The sequence below is a fragment of the Bidens hawaiensis genome, unplaced genomic scaffold (genome assembly GCF_021521415.1).
Source record: "Bidens hawaiensis isolate Kalapana, Puna unplaced genomic scaffold, B.hawaiensis_p1.1 tig00001382_1, whole genome shotgun sequence".
NCBI lineage: Eukaryota > Viridiplantae > Streptophyta > Magnoliopsida > Asterales > Asteraceae > Bidens > Bidens hawaiensis.
In genome coordinates, this window is record NW_027491078.1 from 3,629,786 (window position 1) to 3,645,557 (window position 15,772).

At 39.2% G+C, this 15,772-nt stretch overlaps 1 protein-coding gene across 1 annotated transcript; it reads right to left on the minus strand.

Moving 5' to 3' along the window:
* Nucleotides 1-4,103: 4,103 nt before the first annotated feature.
* On the minus strand, nucleotides 4,104-12,671 carry LOC143574086 (protein DETOXIFICATION 14-like). Its single transcript, XM_077058808.1, has 9 exons — nucleotides 12,441-12,671; nucleotides 10,650-10,989; nucleotides 7,210-7,214; nucleotides 5,708-5,907; nucleotides 5,529-5,615; nucleotides 5,377-5,433; nucleotides 5,050-5,288; nucleotides 4,767-4,972; nucleotides 4,104-4,166 (listed from the first exon to the last, which is right to left on the minus strand). The coding sequence occupies exons 1-9, from the start codon at nucleotides 12,669-12,671 to the stop codon at nucleotides 4,104-4,106; spliced, it is 1,428 nt and encodes a 475-aa protein (XP_076914923.1).
* Nucleotides 12,672-15,772: the final 3,101 nt, after the last annotated feature.

Consider the following 15,772-nt stretch of genomic DNA (forward strand, 5'->3'; position numbering starts at 1 on the left):
TTCGAATGGAATGTCCCTCTCATGGAGAATATTTCTTGGCTACTGTTTGTTTTTTCAGAGGTAAAATATATGCAGTCTGCGGACCAAATCTGCAGAAATTTGTAGAATACGAGGTGGACCAAACATCTGCAGTCTGCAAGAAAACGAATATTTGTTTTTTAACGTCTGCAGACTGGTAAAATAAACTGAAATTAAACAATTTTCCAAGTGCTCAACTAAAACATAAACGTAAACAATTTTTCAAGTGCTCAATTCAAATCTAAAGCATAAACAACTGTTTAAGACACAAATCAAGTGCTCAATTCAAACCTAAACATATTTAAACCAAGGGTTAAATTCAAACCTAAACACTAATCACAAAACATAACATAATCGGTTAAATTACTTGCGGGTCAATATTTGTTGGCAGTTGTGGCTTGGAGGAGGTGGTGCGACTACGACGGTGGGGTAGTGGTGGGGGCGATGGCTGGGTGGGTGGAGGAGGTGCGACAACAGACAGCTATGGAGGTGGAGGTGGAGGTGAGAGGGGGCAATGACGATGTTTTTTTACATGGATTAGGGTTTTAAACTTTGAAGAGGTTAGAAGACTATAATTCAGGTATTCTATAATAAGAGGGCGCGTAGACTTTTTTTTTTTTTAATAAAATGTCTTTCAAAAAACAAACACACTGCTTACCTAAATGTCTGCGTGACGCAAACAAAAGAGGTCAAGAAAACCTTTTCTGAAAAGACAAACGTCAACCTGGCTCACTCATGTGCACATGTTTTCGGGTGTATTTTAAATATCTTAAATCAATCGTCATATTACAAAGGAGGTTTGGTCCACTCGTGTGGACTTGTCTTATCATTGTTCGATGGGAAAGCCTATGTTGTTTATTATTCATGTTACCATTGACCTATTTTTCTTGTATAGAAAGGCTTTCTTTTCATGCCACTGTCAACCCGAGACTAAAGAAGTTATGTGAACTATGTTAAGGTAAACGTTTATTTATCGCCCTCCGACTTGGTCCAAACATTGTCTAGTGCTTGTAGTTATTGAGACACAACCTTTTGGTTGGTGTTTGCCGATAGCTTGGTCAGTCCAGAGGTTACCTTGTCAACATTAAACTGTTTTTGAGAAGTTGAATCTGACGACTATAAACTTTCAAAGGAAACATGTATTTGCGAATTTAATGTTGACAATTGGAGTTTTAATGTTGATGGCCCTTATATTTGGAAAATGCATATCTTGTTTAGCCTAACTAGAAAACAAAACCGATGATATATAAGTTAATAACAATAAAATGGGTATATAAAAGCTCATATAAAAATAATGAGAAATAAGTTATTTTAACATTAGTGTCTTTTGTCTTAGATATTTCAATAGGTATACATTTAATTTCAACCTTCAATATTTCCAGCCATTCTTGCTTTGATTGGGTGATAGAGGCACTTGTCTTTTAAAAAAGCATCAAGGTTCAAATCTTGTCATTAGATATACTATTGGTGTAATTAGGAGTCAATAATGTATTAAACGGATATAAAAGATAATCAAAGAACTCCTAATATTTAGAGATGAGATCTTATACTTTTATTAATACTACTATAACTCTCATATAAAAACCGTGATCTTGTTTAAGATACACCAGCTTTTATCCCCTGTATTATGGAGTTGTTTTTATTTTTTGTTTCTAATATTTATATATTTTTTTGGTTTTTAATTTTGTTTATTGTAAGGAAGTTAATAATATACTTAGGGCTTGATGATAAAAGAGTTTCACAAATAAATGAGATTTTATAACCCGTTTAAAAGCTATCTAATTTTGATGAGACCCATGGCCCGTTTATGTTTTTACTATAAAATTGTTTCTTAACTATAAATAATAAATTTTTAAAAAAATTGGGTACTAATTTCCTATTTTATAGGATTTTCATATCAAATATTTGGTGAGATTAATTTTTAATATAATGAGATGTTATAACCCGTTTAAGGGTTATCTGGGTTTGGTAAGACACATACCCGTGAATTCCGGTCAAATGAATGAGAAACCTCTATTTACAAATAAAGCAATCTGATTAAGCTTGAGAGGATACTTAGATAGCAATCATAGGGCTTTTAAAGGTTTTGTTTATACATATTTCATATAGTATATTAAAATAAAATATCGAATATGACAATTCATAAACTTTTAAAAAATATATAGTTATAATTTAATGTTGACAACTTAATATTTAAAACTGACAGATCATGTCTCGATAACAATAAATTGAATTTGTGAAAAACCCATAAAAGAATTAAGAGAAACAATGTCTTTAAGCTTGTATCTTTTGTTCTTCGTATTTCTAGGTAGTCATATACGTTAAGGGTCCTTTTAATAAGATCGGGTTGCTAACACATACACAAATCAACTGACTAAAATAAGAACCCGAAGATTTACGTGGTTCGGTCTAAATTAACCTATGCCCAAACCATGATATGTGTTATGTTGTGTGCCGCAAACATAATTGCATGCATCACACCCACGCTGCTTGCATTTCCTTTGTTTACGTCAATTAATTAGCCCAGTGTGTTAGTGGGTATTTATGGTGTTACATATGCTAGATTGTAAAGGCTATATAAGCCTTGGTGATTTGCTTTAGTGGATTTGAATGAAAAATATGAAATTAGTCTTATTTTCTCTCTAACATTCTCTCTTGCTTCGTTCTATTTTCTTTAGGCCATTTAATTAATTATTCGGTTCAGATCATATTATTGTTGTTACACCTTTCATTCTTCTGGGGAATTTCAAGGTCAAGGATTTCAATATACAGGGATATATTAGGGTTTCTATCTTAGAAAACAAGAAAACTAGAACGAGTTTAAATAAAAGAGAATGAGGGTCGGCCCAAAAGTCTCTATTACCTTCGATCTCCATTAAGTCAATAATTTTTATTATCGAGAGACCAAAACCCAGAATGGACCTTCACAAACCCAACAATATTCTAACGAAAAAGTACACATTCTTAGCATTTCAAGCCCAATCTAGCGAAAACTTCCAATTGTCGTCATTTGATTGGTTTATTTTCGGATTTAGATGCTTTTGTTCAACGTTTATTTGATAAAAGAATCAAGGTTAACAATTTCTAGCCGGTGATTTTCCTAAATCTTTACTCTCTAGCGCATCTAAATCGAGTGTAGACAACCGAACACAACATTCATTGTTTTATATAAATCGAATGTGGCAACTCATAAACTTTCAAAGAAAACATATATTTAGATTTAGATGTCGACAGCTTGTTTTAATGTGGATAGCTCAGTGTCCTTAGAAAATGCACATGATGTTTAGTAATTAATGTTCACCTAACTTTTTCATAAAATAATAACGATTCCTGTGAGGAAATAGGTAAAAAAAATTATAAAAAAATAAATAAATAACAACAATATGAATGTGTAAAAAGTCGCATATAAAAGATAGAGAAATAAAGTTTTTTTTTTCCAGCGATAATTTGTCTAGTGGCCCGTCTAGTGGCCCGTCTGATATCTCCATTTCGGAGTACAAATTTGTTTTAAGTTTGTATTTTTTTTTCTCTCAATATTTCTAGGTATACATGTACCCAACTTTTAATATTGTGCTTCTATCATCTTGAGTTTTTCGCATGCGTGATGAGTACATTCCAAAATTATTGAAAAAAAAAAAGAAAGCATAGATTCCTAGTGTAAAGGGTTAATTATGGTCTAGTGACGTCAATCAGTTGGGTAAGATGGATTCAAATTCCGTCATTGCTAAAAATATATAATTTAATAGTAGAGTTAGTGAGTGTGTGCATTGTCGTTAAGAAAATCCAACAAAAAAAGATTTGTTTGACCAAATTTCTTGACTAATTTGATTGGCAAAAGGTCTCAAGCTAGTCTACTAATATTTAACTACCTATGTTAAAACTTAAAATGGAAACACTTTTTTATGAAACATTGAAACTAAGACAACATCAAAGAACACCAACCTAGAATAAGAAACATATGCTGAACTCTAAACTCCTTACACAAAATGAAGTAGCCTAACTATCCCAGTGAAGATTGTTTGTTTAACCAGTGCAACAAGTTATAAGCATTGTAAAACCGTTGGTGTTGAACCAGAAACATGGCTTCACATTAGTATCTCTTGTGTTAAACATTCTTCCTCCAGTAATCTCTCCCTTGCCTTTGTTGCCTGACAAAACCACCCTCATCAGAGACTCACAATCACACCAAATTCAGTCATTTTCTTATTAATTGGTCCATCTGAATTATAATTAACTATAAATGGGTAAACTAACAAAGAGTATGTTTGGAAAACGGACTTCGTGTTTTTAATACATAAATTTCCTAAATTGATCTGATATTTAACACAAATTGTTCAAAGAAAAGTTTTGGACAAAAAGTATTTCTGGTCAATGAACACAAACATAACCCTCAAGCAATATTACCAGCTGCTTTGATCGCAACCCGTTTTGCCTATCAAATTTTTGTGAGTTTTTTACGAGCCAAAGAAACTTAGGCCCTAAAATAAATATGTGACTAATTATAGCTTTTACGTTTTCATGGGTACATTTTTTATTGTGAAACCCATTACAAGTAAACTCATAGGACTCAACCAACACCATGATAGTAAAATGCAGTTTGCACTATCAGGTGTCCTTCAAGGGATTAAAGACATTGGATTCGAACCCGATACACGCGCTCATTGTGACACTCCATGAAGGTTGTGTTATTCCTTAGAAGGAAAAGGTTCATTAAAAGGAAATGAAAGCGGATGAAGAAAGCGAAATACCTGTTTTTCATAATTGGTACAAAATGTAACAACTGAAAGTAGAAACACTTGAATACTGACACCAATTAGTATTCCAGTCCACAAGCCCTCTCCTCTTAGTGAGGTGCAGAATCCTAATAAAGCAGCAACCGGGATTCCAGCAAGATAAAAGGCAACGAGATTCGCGTACGCCCCAAGATCTTGCCATCCCACACCTCTTGCAACACCTATTTCATCAATAATTAAACAATCGCCTTTCCTATATTAAAAAAAACACAAAAAATATGCGTGAAGGTAATGTTACCTGAAAGGGTTCCTTGTAGACCATCGATTATGATGTTTACACATATAAGAGGGGCGATTTTTGTCACATAATCAACAACTTCTTTTTCATTTGTGAAAATGTATCCGAATATATGCCTACTGAGAAAAACAATTATGCTGACTATAGTTGTTTCAACAACTGCAAGGATCATGATGGCATTAACTGCCACACTCGCCCCTCTTGGATTCCCTGCTCCAAGTTCATTCGAGGCTCTTGTGCTGAAAAAACAAATCATACACGATCATCTTAACATGAGCATATTAGTCATGCGTGTAAAAATATAGATATATGAGATATTGAACAAACCTCACACCAGCAGCAAATGCATAAGGTATAGCATAGAGTGTAGAAATTGTATTTAGACTGTTCAAGAAATCCAAAATCTATAATCATTATTTTGTTTAGTCTCGAATTCTGGGAACTTTTTATTATGCTTATAGATGATAATGATACCATACCAAATAGAAAGAACGGAAGATTCAAGTTCCGGATTTGCCAGAAGCCCGGAAAGCAATATGACAAACTCATAGGACCAACTTTCAAGGCTGCAAATGTTAAAATTTCACATATTAACCATGACAGGCATTAAAAAAGTCACAAATAATTAACAGGATGTTGAACTTGGGTGATTAATTACCAAATCATGACAGCTGATGGGATAGCAAAGCTGAAGAACTGTTTCATCCCGTGAAACACTTCAAGTGAAATTGGAGAACGCGTTTTTGCACACAATGGGGAGTACTTCATGTATAATAAGAGGAAGATTGCATTTGACCACATGGCAGCCCCTGTTGATACCGCGGCTCCAATGCTCCCTAATCCAGTTTTATACACAAGGTGATACGGATTTGTACAAGTGTAAGCTAGGAATCCTAGCTAGATAATCCTTCCCCGTAATCGACAACGAGAGAAGCCAGCGATTAAGGTTCCAATCGGCCGAAAAAAATGAACAAAATTCTTTAAACTTCAAAATCTGAATTGCATTCCAGCCGATCAAAAGATTAAATAACAAAAGTCCAAAATACTAGGAAACAAGATAAACCACATGTTCAAATTTTAAACAAACAAAAATAAAAAATAAACAAGATAAATAAAATGCATGCATCGGGCTGGATCCAAGTCTTGGGCCGGCCCGACATCCTTTAGCCACTTTCTTCCTCTCCAACACTATCTCGGGCCTCCTCGCTATCGGGCTTTATGTTGTGGGACGGATCCGTATCATCCTCTCCCTCTAAAAAACGACTCGCCTGCAAGTCGTCCACATCGTCTCCCTCAAAAGGCGTCAGATCGGCTACATTAAAGGTTGCGGAGACGTTGTAATGACCCCGAAGCTCAATCTTGTACGCGTTGTCATTGATTCGTCTTAGCACACGAAAAGGACTATCTGCTCTCGGGTTTAACTTGCCATGCCTGCCGGGAGGAAATCTGTCTTTCCGCAGAAATATCCACACCAAGTCGCCCTCTTGAAAAACTTTTTTCTTTCGGTGCTTGTTCGCTTTCTGTTGATATTGTAAATTATGAGCCACAATTTGACCGTGCACCTGTTCATGTATTGCTTTGATTTGTTTTGCTTGGTCTTCCCCCTCGGCACTAAAGTGTTCCACATCAAGTTGGGGCACTAGGTCCAAAGGTGTAAAAGGTTGTCTCCCATAGACGATGAAAAACGGACTCCGACCCGTCGAACTGTTATTTGACCGATTGTAAGCAAACTCCGCCTGAGGGAGGACTAAGTCCCACTGTTTCGGGTGATCACCGACCAAACTCCTTAAAAGATTTCCCAAACTTCTATTTGTGACTTCAGTTTGGCCATCCGTCTGCAGGTGATGTGAACTGCTAAATTGTAATTTTGCCCCGAGACGTTTCCACAAAGTTCTCCAAAAATGGCTTACAAATTTGACGTCTCTATCTGACATGATTGATTTAGGCACGCCATGCAAACGAACAACTTCCACAAAATACAAATGTGCCACCTGTGAGGTGTCATAAGTCTTAACACACGGTATAAAATGAGCCCTTTTGGAAAAACAGTCAACCACCACCATAATGGAGTCCTTTTTCCGTTGGGTAAGCGGTAAACCCAAAACGAAATCAAGACTAATATCTTCCCACGGGCGCTCTGGAACCGGTAACGGAGTGTATAGCCCCTGGTTGTTATGTCTCGCTTTTGCGAGATGACAAATCCGGCATCGTTTGACTACTATGGCAACATCCTTAGTTAGATTTGGCCAAAAAAAATCGTTCTTTTACAAGCGTGATAGTTTTATCTCTTCCAAAATGGCCGGCTAGAGCACCCTGGTGATATTCCAATATAATTGATTCCCGAAAAGACGAGTTCGGGACACATAACCGCGCCCCTTTGTACAAAAAATCACCCCTGCGCAAAAATTTGTTTTGTGGGCTGGAGGCTGTGGACTTCCACAAGGCTGCGAAGTCGGGGTCCGATGGGTATAAGCCCGGGAACGAATCAAACTCGTGTACATCTACCGCGACCGTTACGAGTAAAGCGGGGCGTCGGCTAAGGGCATCCGCTACCGAATTGGCAGTGCCTGCTTTGTGGCGAATTACGAAGTTGAAATCCTGAAACGTTTCAACCCATTTGGCATGTCTTGGATTTAACTTCGCTTGTCCCTGAATGAACTTAAGAGCCTGATGATCAGAAAATAAGACAAACTCGTTAGGCAATAAGTAATGACGCTAATATTCTAAGCTTCTCACGATGGCGTAGAATTCCTTGTCATAGGTGCTATAACGCCGATGGGTGTCACTAAACTTTTCGCTAAAAAAAGCGATTGGTCGGTTGTTTTGTGACAAAACTCCCCCAATACCAAGGCCCGAAGCATCACATTCCATTTGAAAAACCTTGTCAAAATCTGGGATTGCAAGAACCGGCGCCTGAGTAACAGCGGATTTAAGGGTTTCAAAAGCGGATTGGGCCGCCGGTGTCCATATAAACTTTGAGCTCTTCAAACACTCGGTGATGGGAGCGACAATGGAGCTAAAATCCCGTATGAACCTTCAATAAAATGAAGCGAGCCCGTGAAAACTCCTAATGTCATGTAGTGACTTAGGAGCGGGCCACGTGGTGATTGCGTTAACCTTAGAATCGTCCATCCGTAAGCCATCCCTCGAAATAAAGAAGCCCAAAAAAATCACCTCCGGTTGTAAGAACCGGCACTTCTCTTTGTTCGCGAAAAGTTTTTGTACCCGCAAAACATCAAAAATGGACCGTAGGTGTTGTAAATGTTGAGGAATATCTGCACTATAAACGAGAATGTCATCAAAATAAACCACTACACACGTGCCGATAAAAGGTTTGAAGATGTGGTTCATAAGGCGCATGAACGTGCTAGGGGCATTCGACAATCCAAAAGGCATCACCATCCATTCGTAAAGGCCGTCACGTGTTTTGAAAGCCGTTTTCCATTCATCGCCTTCACGCATCCGAATCTGATGGTACCCGCTACGTAAGTCAATCTTTGTAAAAACCCGTGCTCCGTGTAAATGGTCAAGTAAGTCATCAAATCTCGGAATTGGGAACCGATATTTGATTGTGATTTTATTAACTGCCCGACTGTCAATGCACATACGAAACGTCCCATTTGGCTTAGGGACTAGTAAGGCGGGTACCGCACATGGGCTCATACTCTCGCGAATCAGCCCTTTCTCTAACAGCTCTTGTACTTGACGGTTTAGCTCGTTAAATTCAGTTGGGTTCATACGGTATGCGGGTTTATTAGGGATGCTCGCACCTGGAACGAAGTCGATACAATGTTGGATGTCCCGAATGAGTGGAAGCCCCGGTGGGATCTCGGGTGAAAAAACATCCATGTATACGGCGAGTAACGGTTGGACCTGTGGCGAGATTGTTGTCTCAGTCGGGTTTGGCTTGGTCAAAAAAAGTCTGAGAACAAGCGTTGGACGTTGTCCTTTAGCAACATGTTGAAAACGGACTTCGAAACTAGGTCTGAGGGGCCGGATTCCTAAGCCATGAGGTGTCATCGGGTAGGGTGGTGGTGAGAACACGTTGGATGACCAAGGCCTCTCCGGTGTCGGGTAACACAAGGTGAGACAGGTCAAGCGAATCATCCTCGGGTTCGGAGTCGTAAACTGGTTTCGGGTCGTCGACAAGGGCAACCACCTGCTTGTTCGGGCAATCACGTTTCAAATGTCCAAGTCCATGACATTTGTAACATCGCTGAGGTTGGGTGGATTGGGCGGGTTGGGCCGCGGGTGTAACAGTGGGCGGTGGGTTCTGGTTCACGGGTTTAGTGGGCTCTGTTTTGGTTGGAGGTTGTTGGGCTGGATAGGTGCGAATGGGTGGGAAACGGTTAGTGGGCTTAAGTTTATTGGTGAGTTGCTTTTCAACCCAATGGGCCAACAAACAAACATCCGAAAAAGTCCAATATTGTTGGAGGCATACGATGTCGGCAATATTGGATCTAAGGGCTCCCAAAAATCTCGCGATTACCTGTTCTTCCTTTTCTTCTATCCCGCACCGTAAACGAGCTTGGTCAAACGCGGCAATAAATTCCTCCACCGTTAAAGAACCCTGTTTCAGATTATGGTAATCTAAAAAGGCTTCTTGTTTATGGTTAACGGGTAGGAATTTGGCTCGTAAAAGGCGTCGCATTTTTTTCCAAGTGTCAACCTTTTGACGTTGTTTCTGTAAGTTTTCCCACCACAACGAGGCATATTTTCTAAAACATATAGCAACAACTTTTACCTTTAGGGTTTCCGGAATGTCGCGTAGATCAAAAACAGGGTCGACTGTTTGAAGCCAATCAATGAAATCTTCCGCTTGTAATCTTCCTTCGAATTCTGGGATCTCGGTTCGCAAACCAATAGCATGCAACGGGTCAGTAGGGTTGCGGATCGGTGAGTGCTGGTGACGCGGTGGACGGGCAAAAACATTGTGAAAGTCATCGTGGTGATTGAGATCGTCGCGGTCATCCTCGTCCCAAACAACCGAGTCGGTGACCGTGCGTTCGTCATCTCTGCGTGAACGTTGTTGTTGAAGATAATCATTCTCGAACTCGAGATCACGAATCCGATCTTGCAAACGTTGGAGCTCGATGTCTCGCGGATCATGTTGATCATGACCACTGCCTCCGGCGGCGAATCTGTAGCCCTGCCTACGATCTCTCCGTGCATCTGACATCCTGGCAACCTGAAGCTGCTGATACCACTTGATACGGATTCGTACAAGTGTAAGCTAGGAATCCTAGCTAGATAATCCTTCCCCGTAATCGACAACGAGAGAAGCCAGCGATTAAGGTTCCAATCGGCTGAAAAAAATGAACAAAATTCTTTAAACTTCAAAATCTGAATTGCATTCCAGCCGATCAAAAGATTAAATAACAAAAGTCCAAAATACTAGGAAACAAGATAAACCACATGTTCAAATTTTAAACAAACAAAAATAAAAAAATAAACAAGATAAATAAAATGCATCCATCGGCTGGATCCAAGTCTTGGGCCGGCCCGACATCCTTTAGCCACTTTCTTCCTCTCCAACACTATCTCGGGCCTCCTCGCTATCGGGCTTTATGTTGTGGGACGGATCCGTATCACAAGGGCACAACAAAGTGGAATGTGTAGGCATAATGCAAATGTTGAGCTGGCAAGCATGGGTAATAACATGCTTTGCATTAGGAAATATCTAACAAGTGGTTGAAGCATTGCAGAAGCAAAAAGTGCAGGAATGAGGTAGGTGATGAATCTCCCAGCTTCATGTGAAATCGAAGTGTTTTGACCGATAAGAAGGAGTAATGATCCGGTGTAACTCCAAAAGATTACAAGGGGAATGCAAACAATTAATAGTGAGAAAATAGCAGTGTAAATCAGAGTTCCAAATTTTTTGTATTGTTGAGCTCCATAAGCTTGTCCACATAATGTTTCCAAACCACTAGACATCCCCATCTATTATATTGCAAGAATCATTATTCTATGGCTTTAAACCCAATCCCTCAAACGCATACACTTAAAGCAACCATACAAAAAACACTAAATAACCCAAAAGATTGGTTGTCAATAATTAAGAGAACTATTAAGATGCTAAAATTAACTTTAAATTCATGATTGAAGAGTTCAATTTGGATCGCTTGGTTGTTAATCTTGTGATTTGATAATGTAAAAAATATTTAGGGGCTTTTTGGAATCCACAACCTGAGCCATTAAGAGTGCTGGCTTCATTCATCATGTTTATAAATAGTTTATTGGATTTTAATAATCACTATTGACTGGTATTGGTCAATAATAATCCCTATTTGTTTTATCACCACTGGCGGTCCCAAATTTAATAAAGTTGGCCCCTAATGGTCCGCCGTTAAAAATGACTTAGCGGCGTTATATTTTTTTCCGAATTTCAAACTAATGTTTTAGGGCTTTTGATCGGAAGGAGGATACGGGTTGATTGATGTAAAACTTAGCTCGAAACAGTGATTCAGATGACTTGATTTTTGTTAATTGTAAGTTCAAATACCCGAATTGAAGAATTGTTTCATCGTTTTGGAGCACCGTTTCGAACGAAGCTTTACATCAATCGACTCGTATCCTCCTTTTGATCAAAAGCCCTAAAACATTGGTTTGAAATTCGAAGAAAAGTATAACGCTGTTAAGTCATTTTTAACGGGGGACCATTGGGGGGCCAACTTTTTTAATTTGGGACCGTCAGTGGTGATAAAATGAATAAGGATTATTATCGGCCAATATCAGTTAATAGGGATTATTAAAATCCAATAAACCTTTATAAATCTAACCAGGTAATAGGCTTCATGACTAATTGACTAATTCAAATATTCCTTTTAGTGAACCAAACCTAATTTGGGGTTGACAGATTCAGAGGTAGCTTCTTAATGAAATTAATTATTAAGACACCACCAAACAACCCCTTAAATAACAATATATCTAAATTGTGTTTACAATAGAGGGGAACCATATAGGAAACAAGCCAAAAACCATAAACAAGCCTATAGCAATCCATTGGCTAAAGACAATAAATGATAATAATAATCTAGATATTTAGTTTTATAGCAATAAATGATTTATGATTAGGATTATGATCATGATAAGCTCTAATAATGTAGATACTTGAATATATATACTTCTAGTAAGTTGACTGAACATATGAAAGGAACTAGGAAGGATAACTGCAACATGCCAGACAAAAATGAGTTTCCAAGAAATATCAAACATTTTGTCATCAAGTGCCTAATCAATCCCAACTTGGCCACTTTCTGTCTTACATAAATATTTTTAATAATAATTGGTAAGCTATTCTACTTGCTCCCCAAGGTGTCAGAATATAATATTTGTTGTTAGGATCACTAAATGAATATTCATCTTATATGGGGAGTATTAAGAGAACTGACCATTAAGCTGAAACCAGTGACGCCCGAAAGGGACATGGCAATGGAAGTGCTAGAGAGAGCAAGTTTGCCTAGATGACCGATGATCATGACCGAGGTAACCTGCAACAAGTATTGTGACAACGTCACTGCGACCATCGGTCCTGCTACAATTCCTAATTTCTTCATCTCTTCCAGCAGCGCATGCCATGTTAATCTCTCATCTCTTTGTTTTAGAATCAATCCTTCTTCCATTGTATAAGAGATGAAGTTCTGCTTCTGGTGGTAGTTATTGATGCAACTATACCGGAAGTAGAGTGTTAGTACAATGGGCTTTCTTATAGCATTAATCTTCTTTATAATACTAAAAAAATGTTAAAAAAATAGGGCAGTCTCTAAGAATGTTAAAAAAATGTTTTGGCTGAAGATAGAAAAAAATTGGGGCTCAAGTAAAAAGTTTTTTAATTGAGTTTAAACAATCAAATTTTTAAATAGGTTTATTAGGTAATGATATGAATTGTAAATACCAACCAACACCCCAAAAAGCCAGAAGTGCCTCACAATAAAATAGCCCAAGATAGCCCCGTGTTGCGTCCAGTTGTTTTTTAAAATCGAAAAATTGAAACGTAGATATTAAAAACACTTTGTGACGAAATGTTTGGAAAACACGAAGAAGTGACTTCATTGTAAAAAGGTACGTTAAGAAATACAAAAATGAACAATAAAAAAATAATAATAATAAGGATACTCATACAATCCAAAAAAACATTATAACTTTCTATAGAAATGAGAAAAGTTATAACTCGGGCTACAGTTGGATTTATGGGGCCCATGAACAGTAAACGGAAATGCCTTGACTCAGTTGTCAGACCCAAATTCGACCATTTAGAGGTTCAATTTCGTCAATCTAACACCCCAAAATTTGCAACCTTTAATTCATTTCCATATTTGGAATAAACACGTAAATAACTTATTAGTGCAATTTACGTTTTTACTTAATGTTCTTTATTCATATTTGTAATTTAAAAGGTTTGCAAACCTGTCAAATTTAGAAAATCCCTATATGGCTATATAAGGGACCCTTTTGTATTGTTTTTGAAGCGTTCAGTATTTTATCAATATTATTTTTATTAGAGAATCATTTCTATCTTCTTGTTTACTTACTTCTAATCTGCTTCATGACTTTAAACTTTCTATTTGAGAATCATTGCAACCCAAAAGGGGGTTAGTGGCAAGACTTGTTACCCACTTGTCGAATATATACTAGTATATTAGATGCTAGTTACTTGAAGAAACACTAAGCGAACCCACGGGCAGATTATAGATAATCTGGGGGTTAAGTAATGTTTCCCACGAGGATGAGGTCCAGCAGAGAAGGTTGTTCTTCTGGAGACCTGCAAAACAGACACCGTAAGCTCGTCACTGAGAAGGGGGGGGGGTTCCTCCTTGTGACCACCCTCCGGCGTGAGAATCAGACTAGATTGCTCTGAATATAAGTGTATATTAAGAGATTGCTAGATAAGATTGAGATATCAGATGATGTCCTTACCATTCCAAGGTGTTGGAGTATTTATAGTCGAAGGTAGGTTTCCTAGAAGGTACAGCCGGCTGAATAGTATTCCTGTTCCACCAACAGTGGACTACGCACAGGCCATGCTGGTTGGTGGATAGGCTACGGCCAACAGTAAAGGTCGGCTGTATACTGTTCCTTTACTGCCGGCTACGCACTGTTCCACCAACTGTAGGCTGCGCACGTCCCATCGTAAGGGTTGGTGAGTAGGCAGCGGCTAATAGTGACAAACAGTACTAGAGGGTGCTCCTCCTCGTATTGTTGTCGGTGAGCTGTCACCCTGTGATTGGTTCATGGGCTGCTCTGGTCAAATTGTCTGTTCCGCCCATACCTTAGTAGGTATAGTACGAAAGACCTTCCAGAAGCATACGGACTGGCTCATTTAGGCGGGAGTATTCCCGCCTTGCTCATTCCTTCATGTGACTACTGAAGTGGCTAATGCCTTGTGCGTGTAGCCTTGCTGTTAGTGCGGGTAGCCTTCCCTGATGGCTTGTATCCGCAGCTGCGGGAACAGGCGGGGTACTTCACCATTGGGAGGCTTTCCCTGCGGGTACAGCTGGCGTACTACGCGTAAGGTTCTTTGAGCATGGTGGGTCCTGCTGGAGCAGTTGGTCATTGCGCAGACGTCCCTGTTCAAGGTGAGTCTTGCGGGTCCAACTGGGCTCTGCTGGGACCTACCTCTTCAAGTCCCCCCAGTCCAATGTTCTTCTCATGAATTATTAATAAGTGAGGTGAACTTTTGGACTTAGCAAGGGGTTTTGAAAAGGGGTTTAGTTTTTAGGTTTTCCGTGGTGATTCTTCCCGCGGTTTTCCTGATGTCACGCAGAAATTCCCGACTTTTCTGCTTGATCTTTGGGTGTGATGCGGGTAGGTTTGTAACCTCCTCGCACGTCAGGAGCGTTGAGTCCCACTTGTGTGGATTCTCCATGGGGTCTTGGTAGTTTTCAACATAGTGATCAATTATGCTAAAACCACCAATTCCATCTTGGAGTTTCAAACAATATAGTTCTCGACGTTCCCGTCATGCGGGGATGTTATTCCCGTTTCCGCAATCATGGCCCAGAAGATCCTTCTTGGTTTGAATTCCCTGCAGAGTGCTAAGTATGTGAAGGGTTTTGCCTTGACACTGTACCCGCACTCGTCTTACGGTTACTTTACTTCCAAGGTATTCCTAGCGTCAATTCCCTGCGGGTGCTAAGTATGTGAAGGGTTTTGCCTTGACACTGTACCCGCACTCGTCTTACGGTTACTTGGTTGCCAAGGTAAGGGGTATTTTCCCGCTTACTTTTGAATCTTTTTGAATTTTGAAATTCGAAGGGTTGGTGGAAGGATAAGAACAGTCCAAACCTCTGAAACGTCGTGCGACGGTTTCTTCTGACTGTGTCAGGACGTGCAGGAAGTTATGGTGACGTGACATTACATGGTCATTCCAGACGCTTTTTCAGGCGCGTGGGCGCGATTTTTCGGGCGCGTGGCCGCGAAATTAATGGTATGCGTCCTGTCAACAGCTGTTGCCAGCTTGCTTTTTGCCACGTGTCATAGTTTCATTGCACCTTCGTTTTCTCTCTCTTCCGCATTAATTTCATCGCATTAATTGCGATTAGTATATAAAGGGGGAGAGGGTTCTTTGTAATCCACACTTTCACTCTTCTCTTCATCTTCTTTGCGATTTCCGGCAAATACTCACCTTTTCAGGCAAGCATTCTCCCGAAATCGTTTTCTTCTTCTTTTACAAGATGTCTCGTGATCTCGAAACTACGGCTGATGACAAGAGTACTGCTGGCGA

Excerpts from the sequence above, each read along its gene's own strand:
- LOC143574086 (XM_077058808.1), bottom strand. The coding sequence starts at position 12,671 with ATGGAAGAAGGATTGATTCTAAAACAAAGAGATGAGAGATTAACATGG. Across the intron at positions 10,990-12,440 it reads TCACTGGTTTCAGCTTAATG|ATGGGGATGTCTAGTGGTTT; the intron begins GTCAGTTCTCTT and ends GCAATATAATAG. Across the intron at positions 4,973-5,049 it reads TCTACAAGGAACCCTTTCAG|GTGTTGCAAGAGGTGTGGGA; the intron begins GTAACATTACCT and ends TTGATGAAATAG.